The sequence below is a fragment of the Haemaphysalis longicornis genome, unplaced genomic scaffold (assembly GCF_048455015.1).
Source record: "Haemaphysalis longicornis isolate Haplotype H1 unplaced genomic scaffold, Haemaphysalis longicornis Haplotype H1 scaffold_9, whole genome shotgun sequence".
Classification (NCBI taxonomy): domain Eukaryota; kingdom Metazoa; phylum Arthropoda; class Arachnida; order Ixodida; family Ixodidae; genus Haemaphysalis; species Haemaphysalis longicornis.
In genome coordinates, this window is record NW_027526460.1 from 116,746,378 (window position 1) to 116,766,647 (window position 20,270).

General features: G+C 45.0%; 1 protein-coding gene across 2 annotated transcripts in view; it reads right to left on the minus strand.

The window, feature by feature from the left end:
* The window catches only part of LOC144151707 (sodium/iodide cotransporter-like), a 78,435-nt gene that overhangs the window by 16,035 nt on the left and 42,130 nt on the right, over positions 1-20,270 (minus strand). For both annotated transcript variants that reach the window (XM_077682827.1, XM_077682828.1), the window contains 3 exons: positions 3,934-4,022; positions 2,138-2,247; positions 1,301-1,368 (listed from right to left, as the gene is read on the minus strand). In XM_077682827.1, the coding sequence (XP_077538953.1) occupies positions 1,301-1,368; positions 2,138-2,247; positions 3,934-4,022 (267 nt within the window). The remainder of the gene's footprint in view (positions 1-1,300; positions 1,369-2,137; positions 2,248-3,933; positions 4,023-20,270) is intronic.

Below are 20,270 nucleotides of genomic sequence, written 5' to 3' on the forward strand. Positions count from 1 at the left end.
TCATATCAATATCTGTTCTTGAAGTTGGTGTACTACTGGCGCTGAACCTCAAATTGTATGCGTAATACGAAAGGCGAAATATAACATTGAGTGCAATAGCCTTGTAAGGGGAACTTTGGCGCTTCCGCCGGCTTCCTCTCACGGCTGCGGAGCGATGTGCCTATTGTGTACCGGCTATGTCGCCCCCGGACTCAATATAATAGAAGCATCTGCTAATTCATACAATTCCTGAAACCCCCTTCCCTCTAAATCAACGGGTAGGAAGACCACATAGAAAAGCGCAGGTTAGGATGAACACGCGATACAGCGCAACACTGTGAAGCCAGCTCGATTGAGGCCGAGCTAGAACGCATGACTGGGAGCAGACCAACCACCAGGGCCCTCCAGCACGTTGAGAGCTACAGTTCACCGTAGAGGCGGTTGCAGCAGCGTGGAAGATATTAGGCGTGTCCCGGTTGTGTGTCTGTGCTCTCATTGCCTCTTCTGTTCCATGACTCCATTACTTTATTACCTATTGATGTTTACAGTTAGATAATTCAGCACAAATTAGGGGCCTTTTTCTTTGTTCTGTTCATTTAGTCCCCGGCCATTCAAAAAGTGGTGCGCTGGGTATTTTTTGCCTTCGTAATAACTAAGATTGCTAAGATTTGCTTTCTAAACGTTAACATTGCTAAACAAGTGCAATGGTATTGCCTTTTGTTAGTCAAGAACATATAACTTTATATCTTCTGTTCGGCTTAAAGGTGCTCCAGTATGCACAACTCAATCTTTAGTGACTGAATCAACAAACCAAACATGAAATGAGGGCAAAAACACTGCGCTCGGCAGGTACACATCAGCTGCACCCATGGTAGCGTCCACGGTAGTGCAATAAGATAGTAAAAATCAAGCGTTGTGGTGCGGTACACGAGGAAGAAGGGCGGATTGCTTTTACGTGTCTGACAAAAACCACGGTCAAACAATACGCAATATCTTGAAATATTGGCTGTAATTCACAGTGCTTGCGAGCGCGTTCACAAGTGTAACACTAATAGAAGATATGGGTAATATCTATTGTAATGCAATAGATATTACTGTAATAGATAATGCTATAGACAATGCAATAGATTACTGTAATAGATAATGCAATAGACAATGCAATAGATAGATATTGTGTCAGTCAAGCTGACATGAACTAAATGGCCTATAAGAGCCAGTGGCTTAGTGGTGCTTGTCTCTGCAACTCTTGAAGAGAATGCTGCAAATACTCGTGTACAACCTCACACAAACACGACTTGATAGAAAAAAAGTGCATAATTACCCGTGTTAAGGATCCTAAGTAAATGCAAATCGTGCTGTAAATTGTCATGATGATGCCTATCCCGAAAGCTGCAGAAAACAAACCACATGTTCAATCTGATTTTAAATATAACGAACCTTGCAATCATTATAATATACGCTTCTTAACTCTAGAAGTGTGGAACTTATGACGGGTACGAACACGCTCATAAAAGCATGATACATGTTTGAATATTTAAAGGTGAATACGATGGCAGGAATAATTGAGGTAATTCTGATTGTGCCACTCTTGAACCAAGCCACGGTAACACGTGTTGTTATTGTGGTATGTTAAAGCTAGCTTACACCCAAAGTCCCCTGTCGAAAAATAAAGGATACGCCTTAGTATTGCAATCCGCTGTTGCCGAATAACTTTTTATTCTAGTGCGAACGCTTCTGTGAAACAAATACCGTGCAGACTTATTCAATGCACAAACTATCCACTGCTAACCCTTATGTTGTTTAATATTGCCTCGACATTGAACTGGGCAAGTTTTGCTTAGGAGCAAAGGGCCACCATTAAAACGTAATATTTGTGGACCTTGCGTCAACGCAGTCTCCTGGGTACGAGCTTCAGTATTATGTGCTCTTGTATAAGTGGGCATAGAACTAAATTTAGTAAGTAGACAGTTGCTGTTTTGTCCAGGTTTGGGTTGGTGATTGCTCTTGTGACGGTTTTGTGTCTTCTCACGCATTCTGCTAATTGTACGACCGCTTTCCTCCAGGGTAACCTCTTTTTAAATACTGAAGCCCTTCTTTTTATAGGATATATGAATTGGTCTTCTACTTCGTTGCATAAACTGCGCAATTTGAATCTCACCAAGGCTTCGTGTAATGCACAACACATGTTTTGCCGCCTTTTTGTATCGAGGAGCGATGACATCGACGTAGATAATTGCGGCCTGTGAATTGATTGTGGAAGACACTGTACTGAAAAAAAGCAGGTTACAGTGTTTAAATATTGCACAATATAGGAGTATTCAACTTCCAGCGCCAACTGTTTTGTGCAGAACAAGTTACGATAGTGTCATACCCTCGCGAAAACTTTGTGTATTGTCCATAACAGTTGTCGCGATTAGCTCACGGCCTGGCACGTAAGCATACCCTCAGACAATGTATTAACACGCACTCGCGGGATCGATTACTGAAGAGTACAGGTGTCGTCAAAGGATCACGGGTGATCCAACAATACAGATAATCATAATGCTTTTCTCTTAAAACACGTAAACATAGGGGATCGCTTACTGAAGAGTACAGCTGTCGCCAAAGGATCACGGGTGATCCAACAATCGAGATCACCATAATGCTTTTATATTAATACACGTAAACATACCTAGGCGTTCCCATTATTTTTTATCGAAATGTGTATTTTTAATTAATTATAGTTTGTGAAAGAGGCTCTGACTGAAGGTTTAGCCATTCGAGCATTCGCGGAGTAGGCGACAAAAAGATAATGACAAGTAAAGAAGTTATTTGCTGAGAAATAATATAGTATAAGGAAAGAAAGGAAAATATACATTTCAGAAAACCTTAGCTGCTCTCATAGAACAAGGTTCCTTCTAAAATTACAATATGAGCAAATATCATTGTTATGATTTGCAGAAATAGAAGCTCAATTTAAAATTTTAAATAAGGAAGCTCCACCAGAATTCTCAGTGTCTCATGACATCACGCAACTGAAGCTTTCGCATTACTCGTGCCTTATTCGGTGTGCTTCACGTCAGGTGAACTAAAATACGTGCAGGTGCTTTCGCTTCTTCCTTCTATCAAACATTACGTGAAAATAGCTGCCACTGACAACGTAAAACACTTTTGAGGAAAGCAAACGCACAGAAAAGACCGCATTAAAAAATTAACGCCTGCAAAATATTTCGACGTTTTAATAAATATGCTTAGAGGGAAACCACAGTCTAAGTTGCTTCGCCATGTGCGAATAACATGCAGTCGATGGTCCATTCTTCGCTATAAAGCTCAGAAACTATTCCTGAATCCGTGGCATAAGAGTAATGACCTTGTTTTTGTAGTTTTACTATTGGAACATATTTTCTAGCTAGTATAATAAAAATGTCTATGCTGGTAGTTTTTTTAGCATCGGGAAGAATTGTGCTTTTTTGGGGGTCACGTGCATTACGAGCAAAATTAAAGTCATTGTTAGCGGTCGTGCACACTCCATCGAAAGCTCCAAGCAGGAGGAGAAAAAGTTCCAAGCATCTTTGTGTCGACATGTCGGTGAACGCTAACGACTTCCAGGTAGCCTAAATAACCTGCACTTCCTTACTACGTCGGCATCATAGCACAGATGTAGCTTGAGTTCTTTAATCGACCCCGCAAGAAAGCGTGAAAATGCGGTTGTCAAGACCCGAATTTATCTGCGATTCTGAATGCCATGAAGTCTCAAAATAAAAGTTATCCTTAACAAAGCAAGTGTTAACATTACCATTTTTATCTACGTTAGAAAAATCATCGTCTATTCAAGCAGAACTGCTGATTAGGAAACTCATCCATATATAAATTCGTTTTTCGGTGTATAAAACCAGGACGTGTAATTTAGATTACAGAAAGGTGATAAAGAAAAGTTCGCCTCCGGTTAGTAGCCCGAGACGTGTGAATTCTTACCTTGTTGCAGCACAAACTATTCCGGCTAGGAAAAGCCCAGAAATTCCAGGTATGCGGAATAAATATTTATTCACATAATAAGGCACGATCTGCGAATATAAACAGAGCATTTATTGCAACGTTTGCACCTCTCATAAAGAATTTTTCCGTTGAATAAATACAGATCCAAAGTCATTAGGATGTTTAAGGCACAAAAACATTTTAAAACAACTTCGAGGAGGTACTTGAAGTGAATCCTGTCAGCTCAAAATACAGTATTAAAAACTCTACTCCTACCGTACACGGGAAAATAGGAAACGTACACCTAGCGAGCCACTACGAAGGTACGGTCTTTTAAAGAACAAAACATAATGCAGTAAGGTATTGGTTGTCTTTGATCGCGGACGTGAAAACCAAGACAACGCGACAAGCACAGTCACTACGCTGATGTGGAAGCTCAAATCGAATATTATTAGCAACACGTCTGGTGACAAGAAGATTGGAAGAGAAATGTCGTTGATATCATTTGGCGATGTTTCTGACTTGTTTTAATTCTCTAGGGGTTACAGAATTAAAACAACGCGCCAACCGTCCTCTCCTTAGTACCATTAATATATTACGTAATTCTAGGTTTGCTAAAGTTTCGGCTTCTTTTAAATTGGGATCAGAGATGAGTAAAACTGTATCATCGGCGTATATAGTGGTTTCGGCGTGTCTTAGCGAATTTGGGAAGTCATTGATAAATAGAGAAAATAATGTGGGACCGAGTACAGACCCTTGGGGTACCCCAGCTTTGACAGCTTTTAAGTCAGATTTGCTGTCAGCTATCTGCACGAACTGTTTGCGGTTCGTCATGTAGCTGCGGAAAAAGTGTAATGCTGGCCCTCGAAACCCGTAACGGTCGAGGTTTTGCAACAGAAGGTTGTGGTCAATGGAATCGAAAGCCTTCCGAATATCAATAAATATGCCTATTGTAATACGATTATTATTTAGGGCTTGGTTAATTACTTCTGTAACTTCACTAACTGCCGTTGTGGATGCGTAATTTTTTCGGAAGCCGTGTTGTTTCGTTGTTATGATATCATATTTTTCAATGAATTTTATTACCCTCTTTGCTATTAGCTTCTTAAACAACATATTAATACACGATAAAATTGTTATAGGACGGTAGTTTTCAATTAAGTTAGGATCACCTCCTTTATATAGGGGCACTACTCTCCCAATTTTTAGCTGCTACGGGTAAGCTCCAGTCAAAAAAGATTTATTAAATATTTTTTCCAGCGGGTAGTACAAAATGTCAATGTTATATTTTAATAAGTTAATCGATATTTCGTCATGACCCATTGCCTTGTTTGATTGCATATTTCTACTCACATTGATTATTTCTGAGGCGGTTATCTCTCTGAAAGCGAAGCTATTAATAATCGGAGGAGGTAGCATGGGGGTTTGTTCATCCCTGAAGGTATTAGTTATCCGGTTCCCTATATTAACAAAGAAATCATTGGACTGCGCAGCAAGAGTAGCATGGTCGCAGTTTAAAACGCTCAAATGAGGAAGTGTGCTAAGCTTGTGCGCAGGCTTTATAACCGAGTTTATGATGCGCCAGATTTCTTTCGAGTTGCGGCTATTTGTTAGTACTAATTTACTATAATAATCTTTTTCTGCTTGCGTATCAGTGAAAGAGACACGTTACGCGGAATTCTATATTGTTGTTTATAATAATTATTATCTTTGTGTTGTTTCATTTTACTGAGGCAGTGAGCTCTCTTTTTAATTACTTTAAGTAAGTCAGTTGTCATCCAGGGACAAATGGGAGTTGAGAAGTGCAATGCTCTTCGCGAGCTGTTCGCTGTTTTGATGCAGCTTTGTTGTAATGTTTTAGAAAAACGTTCATACAATAAGTTAATATCAGTATCGATATCTTCGGTAAAGCTTCTTTGTTGCATTATTGTTCTTGCTTTTACATAGTCCCATCGTTGTGATTTATGTATTGTAGATTTAACTTTCGAAATTCGAGTGTTTGGGGCAATGATGTAGGTAGGATAATGGTCAGCGACATTTTCCGCAATAACGCCCGCTTCTGTTGAGTCCTGAAAAAAATTAGACAGAATGTGATTGATGATCGAGGAAGAGACGTCAGTCACTCTAGTAGGGCGTGTAATGTGGTTTTCAAAGCCGTATGAGGAGAGAAAGTTTTGATAATCAGTACTTGAACAATCTGCTGTATTAAAGGAGTACTGACACGAAATTTCTCGCTTTCAGTTTTTATGCTGTAAAGAATACCTACTGGCCCAGTAATTACGAAAATCGAACCGAAAGCCGTCAGCCGCCAACACAGAATTAATTATAGCACGTTTATTTCGACCAGTTTCAGATTTGGTCGCCGCGCGGGAAAATGGCCGTTCGAAGGCCAGCCTGCAAGCGGGTTAGCCTTACCTCACGGTCTCACCCGTGACGTCAGGGACGTTCGCCGCATCGTCTGATACGATTGTACATGGTCCGCACTCGCCCGCGCAGTCGACATGTCGTCTGAATCGTCCGACTCGGATGAGTCGCTGCCACCCGACAGACAGAACAACTTTATTTGGACAGGTGATTAGGCCGGCGATGTCTTCGCCGTCGTCCGTTTTTAATATCCCTGCGGTTCGAACCGGCGCAGACCGTGATAGCAACAGCTTGTCACCACTCTTCTAATCAATCTGATCGCGAAAAAGAAGTTCCACATGCGAGAAAGTAGATGTTAGTGTGTTGAAAAATTGTGCTAGCGGTTCTTATCAGCGCTGAATTTAAAAGCGGCGTTCAGATATTTGCCGCGATGGTAAGCCTACGCTGAACGGAAGCGGAGGTTTGGCGCTCCGACCCAGCACTGCCGGCACCGCGGTGCGGCGAGCGGCCGAAAGATGGCGTCACCTGCGCGCTAGAATCAAAACAGGCCAGGGCAGATGTCTTGGTCACCGATCGCTGAAACAGAAATTATCGCCAAAATAAAGCTCAGTATCCGAAAAAGGGGATGATAGTGTGGTGAACACTTGTGTAAGGGATGGTCATTCGCAGTTGTACAGATACCGGCGATCAAATGTTCGCCACGATAGTAAGCCTGAAGTTCCAAACACCCAAGCTGACGCGAGCAACGCCGAGCCCGCTTGCTTGGGCGACAGTTCTTGCGGCTGCCGCCGCGCACGAACTCAGTCCACGTGTAGCGCTGTATGTCGTCGCGTGGAAAATAATGCATCTTGGCGTCGTCGTAGATTTGCTCAGACAGGCTTCCACGAGCAGTACTTCGCATTCCGCGAGCTTGCCATAGCACAACTTGGTCGAGCTCGGAGACGCGCACCGCCGCGTCGCCGCGGTGCGCGTCGACACCGCGCACCGCGCAGTTTTCAGCACCAGTGTAAGGGAACACCATGCGCCGGCCACGAACTGAAGAGCAAAGACGTCGAACACGCAAAGTGCGCAAAGTTTACAAGCATTGCTCACACAGCTACACCCGTACGTCTCCTGCCCAAACGAATACCACCGGCAACAGCAGCGCGGGATATCGTTTTCGGCTCCGAAAACGACTATATGACGTCACCCTGAACCGGCCAGACACGCAGGCCGATGTTTCGTCACGCCGAAAGCGATTTCGCTAGTGCTGCCGATTTGTCGAGCTCGCGGCCGGGACAATCAAAATCGATTTTAGATGTGATTCCGGCCTCGGATCGCTGCAAAATTTCTGTGAGGCATGTGTACAAACTACTGAAGCCAATTATATCATTTTTTAGGCGTCAAAATTTGGTGTCAGTACTCCTTTAATGTTGAAATCACGGCAAATTATCACCTTCGTGTTCATGGTAGCAAATTGTTGCAATATTTCTTCAAACCGTTTTAGAAAAACCCGTATTCGAGAGCCAGGTGGCCTGTAGATCACAGCGATTGTAATCTCTGCATCTAGCTCGACAAGCATCATTTCGTGTTTACTTTTTGTTTCCGTTATGTCATTTAGTTCTTTATATTTTATTGCAGTAGACAAGTAAAGTGCGACACCACTCCCTCTCGAATCGGTTGTTCTAGGCAGTGAAAGGACATTATAATTAGGCATGTTGATAAATTCTTTTTCTTTCAACCATTTTCCGTAATGGCTATTATGTTGCATGGAAACATGAGCCGAGACACTAAGGTTACTAAATAATCAAAATTTTTGTTAAGGCTTCTAGCATTGCAATGGAGAAGGTTTAAAGTGCTGCAGCTAATGTTCGCCATAGCAGTTGTCGGTTTGCCCACAACGCTAAATGGGTGTTCACACTATTTTGGCTAAGTAGCCCGAGTACCAACGTGAACTACACTGGAGTTTTCTGTCTTCCTGGCGAGTATCTTAGATTCAGCCACCCATACGAACTTCCATTTTTTTTTCTTTCTTTTTGGCGATGGCCATGCCGAGCAGAACTTTGAATTCGGGACACAGGTGCTCGTTCACGTATATTGGACATGTTTCGGCGAAACCAATCTCGCTGGTCGTAAGCCTTTTCTTCCTTGCGGCCTGCAGTAGCTTATCTCTCGGCCGGCGTCTGTAGGAGCGATATGGCTGCTAAACCTCAAAATCGCTGAGGCAAGTTTCATAGGGCGCGCTTGGCGCTAAAAGAAGACATATTGGTACATGCTGATAGGCAACGCCTGTGGATGGAGCATGCCGCGGTGCATTCCACAGCCATAGGGCAGACAGCGGCGAAATTGTCACAAGCACGCCAGGCAGGTTGCCGGGCACACGTTGGTTCCCCTAGAGAGTGTGAACTATTTAAATCGTCGGCGGCTGTGACATTGAGCAGAGAAAAGCTGGCCGCCAATGCCCGCACATCGCAAATAATCCGAAGGGGAACTCTAAAGCCTCATTTGAAGCGACAAGCTGGTAGGAGCAACCGAAAGAAGCAATCGGGGATTAATGTTTTCTCATTAAAAATTGTTCCTAACGCTTAGTTTTCCTAATTAATCTTTTAAATCATATATAATGAGGCACTTGAAAAAGTTAATTTCTTTTTTTTGCTGCTTTTTTGAAAAAGATAGATTTAAAGACGATAGGCTTCCGCCGGCTCGCTAAACCAGAAAATGTTGGTTCGGCCACGCGGCAAATTGATACAAGAATTCTAGAACAAGAAGATTATGTGGGCTAAACATTTGCAATCAATTAAATATTGTACCACACTCTAAGCTTTCCTAAATTGTTGAGTAAAAGGTCATTAGGCATATTTGAGGCAAAACATCAATACATAACTGGTACCGCGCAGTTTTCTGCTTATTGAAAGTCGATTTGCGCTGGATATTTGTACAACGAAAAAAATACGCGTCGAAGAGAATATTGTTCCCCCCAAAACACAAAAAGAAATCGCAGCTGAGCCTAGCCCTTGTGACGGCATTTCATGAGTAACAATAACAAAAGGTTCCAATAGATGGTGGGCGAGCCAGGAAAGACGGAAAACTGTTGCACAGTGTGCAGTCCACCTGTGCGGTCGCGCTTTTTTGTGCTCCGACAACCGCGTGTTTCTGTAGTAAAGGGCAGCGGAATGGCAGATGTGGTGGAGGACAGCCGAAGCTGAGCATTTACCTGCACGGTTCTTTCTCGTTGTGTCGGGTTTAGCCCCTTTTCCCACAAAGCACAAGCACCCCTCACCCGAGATTTATTTATTTATTTATTTGGTCAATACTGCCAGCAGCCTTTTAGGCGCCAAGGCAAGAGTGTACAAAACAGTGAAATGGATTTTGCAAACTGCCGGCACAGAGAAGAGGAACAAGAGATAACTTAGACATATAACACAAATATGCTGAACATACAAAGAACGATAAAAACAAAGAAACAAAAACAATATTACTAAATTCTGTATTGTGTGAGGATCAAGTTCGTAACAGTACGATTTGGCATGTACATGACAAAGTACACACTGGAAAAAAGTGTACGACAGGCGTAGCACTAGTTGTAGCTTATGCAAAACAGAAAAAGGCAATAAAGTCATATATAGGCCATAACTGCTTTCAATGGCGTCAACACAAAACATACATGAGCAGCGGAAATACAGGCTTACAAAAAAAAACAGCAGAGACAACAGCGAACACGTCGGAATAGATATTATTGAATGGTTCAGCGACACTCAGATGTACCAAACCAGAGTGAAGCAGTTGTCGGGTTTCAAATAAGACATGCAGGTTGAGTTCTGTGTTCAAGGATTAGAACCGGGCGTAGCCAAAAAAGAATCCAAGGATGACGCATTTACCACTTCGTACGAAAGAACGTTCCAGTCCCTAATCGTCCTTGGAAAAAAAAGAGAAACGGTGGGCGTTTGTTTTACTGCGAGGAACCAGAATTGTCTTATCATGCTTCCTTCGTGTTTCGCGCGCTGTGTTATATTGTACATAGTCATGATAGTTTAGTCTAGTGTGCCCATTGACAATGTTGAACAGGGTTTTGAGGCGGTGAACTTTGCGGCGTGATTCAAGTGTTGGGAGCTCGGACCTGTTGCGTAATTCGGTGATAGAAACGTGCCTCCTGTATGCGTGATAGATAAACCTTAGCGCTTTGTTCTGAACGCCCTCAATACAAGCGGTGTATTTTTTTGTGTGCGGGTCCCAGATGGTGTCCACATATTCCAATAATGGGCGTACCAGGTGTGTGGAGGCAACAAGTTTCGTCTTGCTAGTGCATGGCTTTAGTCGCTGTTTTACAAACCATAAGCAATGACAAATACAAGTGGAAAGCTGGTACAGTGTGGTAGCTGTACGCGCAAGTAGATGCAGAGGAGCTTCACCGAGATTGTGGCGAGGCAGACGAATGGGCAGGTACGTGTCGTTTATGCGTAGTAGTGCGTGGCTAGAACGCGAAGAAGTGCATAACCTGGGGTCAGCTAAGTGGGTTTGATAACTGGATGCAGCGTTAAGTAACGAACGCGAGGAACGAAGGGCTGAGGAGGGAAGGTTAGAAGCAGCTGAAAGGTAGCTAGAAAGGATCGTCATTTCGACAAAACATGACGAGCGCCTCGGCCCATGCAGCGGAGCGGAACCGACGTGACCCAGGGGGCGGAAGATACGAAAGGCAGCAGCTACTCCCACGTGCTTCAAGATAGGCCAGCAAAACCAGTCGATAAGCAGGGTACCAATACCAGCAGCACGTGGCAGATAGCGCGGTAATCATTGCGGGAGAGTCTAACATGAAGAGGAGCAGCGCTGCAATAGTCGAAAGGGTAGACGGGGATAAGCGTGTGAAGGTGGGTTGTTTGCCCGGTCAGACGACGCAGACGGTGATGGCAAATGGGAAAGAGGGAATGGCCTTGTCTAGCAAGGCTAGAAACCTTGTGCTTATTGCCGCAAGGCCTAATGATGTTCTCAAGGGGGAGGACGGAAAGCTTGCTCAAGAGATAGTGAAAGGCGTAAACAAATTGCGGGCAACGGCCCAAAATGTACTGATTGCAGTGTGCAGCGTGCCGGAGTTGACAAAGCAGGGCGTGCACACCGAAAAGGCCCGTGCACACCGTGCACACCGAAAACAGCGAGATCAGGAGGCGCGGCAGGGAACTTGGGCTTGAAGTGATAGACGTGAACAGGGTAGTGGACAGCATTGGACATAGGCAAGCTTTTCAGTGGGACGGAATGCACTTCAGCCTCAGGCTAGGAAACAAGGTTGGGTGGCGCTTAGGTGGGAGAGCGGTAGCTTTTTTAGGGGGACCTGTGCAGATAAGGAAGGCAAACTTGGAGACATAGGGGAAGCAGGGGACACATGCACACTCAACGCTGGGAGGCAGCCAGGCCTATAGCTAAATGGAGAACGTACAGACGTAACTAAGAACGTTGACAGAAGCGATTTAAGTGGAAACAATGGACCGAACAATTTTGTAAAAGACAAAAATAGACGCCGTAAACGGAAAGGGAAAAACGAATGAAATAAATATTTAATCAGCTACATAAATATGCAGGCAGGCAGAAACCCTGATAAGTGGGTGGAAATTCAAACCAGCTTGAACGGGAAGGAATAGACGAGTACGCTTTAGCAGAGACTGACCTCGGAGTCCTAGAAGCCCCACAGGTCATAGGCAATTATGTCTGGGAAGGTAGCAACAGGACCACAGGAATGAAGAGAGGTGGAAGTGATGCAATGCGTAATAAACAAAAGACCGACTGGCAGAGAGTGCGTGAAAGCTGTAAAGAACATGTGTGCGTTAGAGGCACCACAGAGGGGGGAAATAAACGGTTAGGAGTTGCGTATTTGTGGGCCAGAAGCAGAGCTAGGGAAGGAAATGAGGAAATTGCAAACTGTTTGAGAAGAGATGTAAGCAAGTTAAAAGATTCGGGTGAAATAATCTTAGTTGGAGATATCTGAGTATTTCTGTATTTGACTTTTATTTTTGGGCAAAACCAAGGGGAGGCTTAGACTAAAGGCGGACGTGGCATGACAGAGGCCTCAGCCACCCGATTTAGAGCGTACATAATAGAGAGTTTTAGAATAGGGCAAGCCGGCGTTGGGGGCCCCCAAGAAGTTAGGGGAACCCAATCGCAAGGCGCTCGCGCGCGGCGAGTTTTAGAAGAGGGGCGTCCCCAACAGCCCGCAACCGGCTTGTGTTGCTCGGGTCAGCTCGGGTGATGGGAACTTTAGGCTTAGCATCCTGGCGGATATTTCATCGCATCTCTCTGTGCAACCGCGAATGACAATCCGTAATACAACTTTTCACCACAATATCACCCCCTTTCTCGCATCTGGAACTTTATTTAAGCTATAACTGCCGTTTAAGCGATCGGTGGCCAAGACATCTGCGTAGCCTGTTTCGATGCTTCCCCGCAGGTAGCGCCATCTCTCGGCCGCTCGCCGCACCGCGCGCCGCGGCGCATGTCCTCCGAGATTCCCTCGCGCGCGTTTTGCTCAAGTGCGCGGCGTGATCGCGGAGGCCATGCGCGGCGTGAGGGGGACCACCGAACCTCCGCGGCCGGTTAGCGTAGGCTTAGGATTGCGGCAGATATCTGATCACCGCTTTTGAAATAAGCCCTGATAACAATCCCTAGCACAATTTTTCGCTACACTAACACCTTCTTTCTCGTATGTGAAACTTATTTTTAGCGATCAGATTGATTGGGAAGAGCAGCGACAAGCGGTTGCTACCGTGGTCTGCGCCGGTTCGAGCCGCTGAGTGTGCCGAGCTGGGAGGCACGGCCGGCGTGTGCGCGGACTGCTTCCGAAGGCAGATTGCCTGCTTCATCCATTTCTTGCGAACAACGCGCGGAATCTACAAATTCAGCTCAGCGATCGTCGTAGTTCATCGGGTGAGTCGAGGAACGAGCCGCAGGTTTCGCTTCAGCCATGGTCACGCGCAATCTCGCTCGCTGCGAGAGCGACGCAAGAACGCAAACTCCAGTTTTGGGCGCCCGCTATTTCAGCAAAGTAGCGTGCGCGCTAGACGCAAACCCAAAACACCAAGGAGGGCTTGGGTTCTGCGCATGAGCAGTGCGACGCCCCAAGACGCTGGGGGGCCAGAGCGTTGGAGCCCCCTATTCTAAAACTACCTAATAACACGGCTGTTCACAAATTTAAGCGTATTAGCACAATTGTAATAGAGAAATAGCACAAAGAAAAGTCATTTCTACATTTCCTATGTATTGTAAAAAGCATAGGTCTAAAAGTCACAGAAGAATCACAGTGTAAATATAAACGCAGTAATTCGTACACATGAAGTTTCATCAGTTACAGTACTATGTCACAATTACGTATGAATGTGTTTTTGTTTGTAATTGTTTTTAATTTCTACCTTTAGGGGAAAATCTGGACATATATTTCAAACCCTTAATTGTATATCAGTATTGCAAGCGTTTTGCTTAATTAACCCTTCTTTGACCTGTTTTTAAACATAAGTTCAATGACGTTTAAGTATAATTTTTTTCCCAATTTATTTAATATTTCAGTTGACTGGTACAGGAAAGATTGCTCACCATAGTTCGTTCTTAATTTTGGAGTGTGCCGTATTGTATGCCTGAGATGGTAGCCAGAAGATTTATTGTTAGCTTGATTGTGGGTCTTTTGCTTATAAATGGTGTGCACAACCTTCATGTAATAGATTTGGTCAGCTCGAAGCATATAATATTCAGTAAATAAAGGACTTGTCCTCGAATCTGCGCAAGAGCCATGATGATCTAAATATATGCGCAAAATTCTTTTTTGCAATACAATGAGCATGTTATAATTAGTTTTAGTTGTGGTCCCCCACACCAAAATCCCGTAACATAGTTTCGAATAAATGAGAGCATTATGTAAGTTTTCTTTCAACCATAGTGGTAACAAATGGCCGATTCTATATGTGAGACCTATACTTTTAGAGAGTTCGCCGGACAGGTGAGGAATATGCGTATTCCGCGAAAGTTGTTCTTGAAACCAAACACCTAAAAACTTCTGTTCTGTCTCTCGGTTTGGCTTGGTTCCGTTGAATATAATCGGGATTTCTTTCTGGACATTTTTATTGTACGGCCTAATTTTATGTAAGTTGTCTTTGTAGCGTTAAGTTGCAATTTATTATCTAATAACCAATTTGATAATTGTTCCAAGTAAACATTTCCCATTGTGTGAAGTTTAATTATATTATCAGATGTGAAGAATACGTTAGCGTCTCTCGCATCGATTACAAGTTCTTGCGGACCTTCTATATTTATGATGTCATTTACATAAACTGTACGGCAGATATGAATGCCCACATCGAAGATTTGGATGGACGCACAGATCAGAACGGTTCTCTAGTGATAGATCTGTCAGGAAAACCGGCTAGTAATTGTAAACACAGAAACCAAGTGTGACGGACGACTAACGTGGGAAAGCGGTAATAGAATTAAGTATGACCATAGTCTAGTGTCCGAGACATTATACGAAAGGTCGCGGGAAATAAAGATAGATGAAAAGGGAAACGAGCTTAGGAAGCGACCACAAGCGGCTTACCTTGCAGTTGGGAGGCGCAACCCGGAGAAAATTTGAAATTGGCACAACCTGAGCAAATAACTTGAAAAATGTACAGTTAAAGGTCATCACTGATATGATGGAAGATGAAATCAATAGGTACCCAGACAAAAATTGCGATTACGACGAAATGATCACGTTCATAAAGGATGAGATAAATAAAGCCAAGCAGCGAAACCGACGGAAATGGAAGAGAAAGCCGAGAATCTAGGGGAATAAGGAAATAAAAGAGGCTATGGAGCAGCGAAAAAATTCATCAGTAGATAGAGAGGTAAAAAGAACTGGTATCCAGCGGGAGATAGTGAAGGAAGAAATGGGACATTTACCTTGGAAGAAACTAGAAGTGCCGAAAATGTTGCAAGCAACGATGAAGCAGAATAGCGAAGAATGAATGGCAGAAATATATAAGGACAAAAGCGCATCCAAGAAGTTTCAGAACCATGTAAAATTACTATATTAGTAAGCTCAAAAAACAATATCCACCAGAAATTCTTGATTGGTGAGAAGGGGAAACATTTTGAAGGAGGCCACACGTTGGCGCATTTTCATCGAGTGATTGTTGTGAAGTTTAGGGAAATAGAGGTAAGCAAGCCTGCACCCATAACATCAGCGTCACTGAAGGCTGCAGGAAGGAAATAAGTTTGAGCAACCTTGACTGGAAAAAAAGCAGAGCAAAACGTTTCCTCCCAAACAGCAGTGGGCCCGGATGGAATATCAATGCAGCTTATAAACCTGCTTGGACGTAAAAGTAATGCATCGTTTATGAGGCCAATAGACAAGGTGATACACACCAAACACCGAAGGATTGGCTAGAAACTATAAGGAAGTTAGTATATAAAGGCAGATGCAACAATGCCAGTATTGATTCATACAGACGGCTCCAATTAACGTGAGTGGTGTCTACATTCGCATTGCAGGCGATAAAATAAGAAATTATTGCTTGGATGGAGAGGGCGAGAGAGTGTAAACTTTATTCAGTTTGCCGGCTGTGTTGCTTAGTGGTCGGCCGGGGGCCCTTGGGCTCTGGCAGCGTCCTCAGCCAGCTGGACAGCCCAGAGTTGATCTTCCGGGCTGGAGCTGAGCAGCACGGTCCCCCGCTGCTCACTGTTAGTGATTGTGGGGCCATTTGTGATCGCCTGCGGACACTGCCATAATATGTGCGCCAGGCCCGCTCGTTCCTGACATCTATGACACTCAGGGGTGTAGAGCCCTGGGTAGCAAGAGCTACACACAAGTGGGCTTGGATACAAGTGGGTCAGTAGCAGTCGCCAGACCACGGAATGCCGCTTACTGAGAGATGGGTGCGCGGGTGGGAAGCGGGCCCTGCCTAACCGATAATCACCGGTGATGTCACTGTACGACAATAGACGGTCCCTGCCTGACATGGGGACGAGTTCCGCATCGGAAGTGCCGTCCGCTCGCTCAGTAGACTCGTTCCCTGCAAGGCCGGAGTGGGCGGGGGTCCAAATGAAGTTTACCTTGCCTGTCCGGCTTTCGAGGTGGAGACCAGAATTCAGGATTACGAACGCCTCCCTTGATATGTGTCCTCGTGAGAAATTTAGGATTGCTGATTTGGAGTCGCTGATGATTGTCTTGATTCCACCGAGTCTCTCGGTCGGATAGTGTAGGAGGCGATGGTGTTGTCCTCATTGTTGACCACCGCTATGGCCACTGCTTCGCGACCAGCGTAATCAGCCGCGTCCGCATAGGCAACGTTCTAGACTTTCGCAAAGCATCTTTGTAGGGCACGGGCTCTCCTCTCGCCGCTCCTTGTTATGTGTAGGATGCATATTACGCGGGAGCGGAGAGACCTGAATATTTTCTTGTATTGTTGACGGGATCGCGAAACTAGTAGGCGCACTGTGGGGGTAAGCTATACCCAGCGAGTCGAGTATGTGGCGCCCCGTTGTGCTGTAGGTCAGCCGTACGAGTTGCCCTAGCCGTTGAGCATCGATGAGGGCATCTAAACTGTTTGTAAGGCCCAGGGCCTGAAATCGCTCTGTGGACGTGTTTAGTGGGAGACCGATTGCCCGTTTGTAGGCTCTGAGGAGGAGAGCGTCTATTTTAATTTCCTTTTCACGCTGTAGTCGGAGGTACGGAGTGGCGTACGTCACCCGACTTACTACAAAGACCTGTATGATGCGTAGGAAGTTAGCTTTTTTCATTTCCGTGGTTGTGACCAGGTATCATAGATATTAGCCTGGTTGTTTGGTGCACAACTTTTTCGAGCGCTAGCAAGGATTCGGAATTATGTCCATTGCCTTGTATTCTAAGTCCCAGAACGCGAATACACGAGACGATGGGAATGGGGTGCGAACTGGCGGCAAAAAGTTGGATTGAAGGGGGAGTGGAAGTAGATTTCCTCTCTCTACTGGTGGTACGGTAGAAAAGAAGCTCTGATTTTTCGGGTGAGCAGCTGAGGCCCCGGGGTGTAACGTATTTTTCGACTGTGTTTATGGCTTGCTGGAGAGTGTCCTCAATGTGACCGTCACTACCCCCGCACACCCGCAGTGTTACATCGTCGGCGTAAAGACTATGCTGGAGCTCGTTTATGCTATTCAGGAGATTGTGCAGACCGATCATTGCCACGTTGAAGAGGAAGGGGGAAAGAACCTAGCTCTGGGGGGTTCCCCTACTGCCCAGGTAAATTTTGTCTGATTTAAGTCCAGCAATCCTGATAGTAGCTGTTAGATCGGTGAAGAAATTGCGAATGTAGTTGTACACCCTCTTCCAGACCCCCAGGGCTGTTGAGATTCTCTAGGATTGCCGAATTTTTGACGTTATCAAAGGCTTTAACGAGGTCGAGCCCTAGGACGGCACGATTATTTGTTGACGAGGAGCGCGCTCCGTCGATAACGGCGTGTTTCAGTCGAAGCATCACATGCTGTGTCGAGAGTTAGAAGCGCAAGCCAACCATGGTGACGCTGGCCGGTTTCCATTGAGCGGGGATGTGGCCCGGGTTCAAACACACGTTACAATAGCGCGTGAGAGTCTCGATGGAGTCGTCATGTAGGTTACGGAGTATCTTATTTGTTATGCTGTCCGGCCCCGGCGCTGAGCCGATCCGGAGGGCCGCAACGGCATCCCGTACCTCGCTTAAGGTGATGGGACCGACGAGGAAGGCGTTATCACTGCCCGAGTAAGGGGGGAGCGTTTCGGCAACCGAAGGGGCAATGTAGAGATCCTGAAGGGCCTGGAGAAGCTGTTTGTTGGTTCCGTTAAATTTGTGGAGGACAATATTTAGATTGTGTCGTTGCGTGGTCTTACTTTTGTCAGGGTCTATTAGACAACGCATGATCCGCCATGTCTTAGCCATCCTGATCTCTTTCTCCATGCGATCACAAGCCGCGGGCCAATTTTGTCGCAAGAGTTGCTGAGTATAGTCTTCGATTTCCCTATCAAGTCGGGCAAGCCGACGACGCAGGTTGCGATTTAGTTTATATTTGCTGAGTCGATGTCGTAGACTGTTCTTGGCCTCCCACATGTGAAGAAGCCGTGCGTCTGCTTGAAACAGGCCTGCCTCTGCGGGTATACTTTTGGTAGCTGTGTCAGCATCTCGACGTAGTTGCTCAGCCCATGCCTCAATATCGACTATCTCTACCGCTCCCGAGTAGAATTTTTAGTCAGAGTGGGAAGCTCGTTCTGCTGCACGAATTTTTCGAAACGCGTCCCAGTCGACCAGTCGAAGCGTTTTTCCAGATTTATGCGTAACGCCACCGAAAACGCTTGTGATGGCTACGATGTAATGGTCGCTACCAAGATCTTCTTGCGTGCTAAGGCACGTGGCCTCTCTCCGCATGTTTTTAGTGAAGCATAGGTCAGGCGTCGTGTCTTCACTCACACTATTGCCGATACGGGTTGGGTACAATGGGTCTGTAACAAGGCTGAAACCTTCTTGTTTGGCGTCTAGTCAAAAGGTACGACCCTTAACGGTGTCCCGCTTGTATCCCCACTCGGTATGATGGGCATTAAAGTCGCCTACAATCAGTAGAGGGTGGCCACGGGATGGAAGAAAACGAAATACTTGGAACTACACGATGAATTTAGACAAAACAGGCGATTGGACGATAAGTTGTTCGTGGTAACACAATGCTTTGTAATTGTGAAAACGCAGAATAGACCATTACGACTTCCGCTTTTGGACATAAAAGGGGCATATTACAACGTAAACAGAGAGCTGCTGTGAAGAATGTTGAAACTCCAGGGATTAGATGACGAGTTAATGCAGTTCCTAACGGCAATCTATAAAGATAATAGAGTGCACCTTGCAGGGAAGAACAGAAATGCCCACAGCAGGTCAAGACCCATGGGGAATGAAACAGGGATGCCCTTTAAATTCAATACTGTTTATACTTTGCATGGCAGAATAAAAAAAAACTAAAAGGAAGACAATGAGTGTTTAACCTAATGGTTACGTTGCAAGGCGAAGTTGTAGAACAGCGTATTGAGGGAATGTTATACGCAGACATTTTTCTTTTAGCTGATAACCAGACCGATATGCAACGGCTCATAATTATTAGCGGTCAGGAAGCCATCTACCTGAGGTTAAAATTCATCCCAGAAAAATAAAGAATAATGATTTTCAATGACACTAGCGCTGACGCAGGCTCAATTCAGCATGGCGAATTACCCAAAGTAAAGTAATAGAAATATGTGGGAGCGTGGATAAACGAAGGGGATAACTACTTAAAAACTCACGAGGAGCAATTTACCGGTTAGGGAAGGCGAAAAGCAGCTATAATGAAGCATAGAGCTCTGTGGGGGTATAACAACTATGAAGTAGTGGGATAAATGTGGAAACGAGTAATGGTTCCGGGTCTTACGTTTGCGAACGCAGTACGCTGCTTAAAATCAAACGCACTAGCAGGCTTTGAAGTGAACCAGGGAACCAGGCCTAAGGAGCGCATGGGAAGAACAGGTAACGAATCTGTTAGGGAGATATAGGCTGGGCGTCGTTCGAAGTTCTCGAAGCGCCGAGTAAAATGTGTTTTCAGAGGAGGTTGAGAGCAATGAATCAACGTAGGTGGACAGCTAAGGTTTTTGGGTACCTAAGGCTTTTAGGGTTTTAGGCTAAGGGTTTTGTGTTTTAAGTTTTGACGCAGGGGCTAAGGAAGGCTGGAAGACCAACGATGAAATACAGAAAGAACAGTGGAGAATTCTAAACAGCGAATGTAAACAAAAAGAGGCAAGGCAGACAGAAAATAATAAATGCAGGTAAAAAATGGTAGCTAAAGCGTCGTTAGACATGTAAAGGGCTGAGAAACTGCACACCAGAAAAGAAGATTCCTACGATAATCCCAAGGGAAGTGTTTTGCCTTTCGAGGCTGGAGCGCGTTGCTCGCGAAGTAAGAGCTTTGTGTGTTGGTTTGCACAAAATGATGGGGAAGCGTTGTCGGCGGAAAAGAAACAA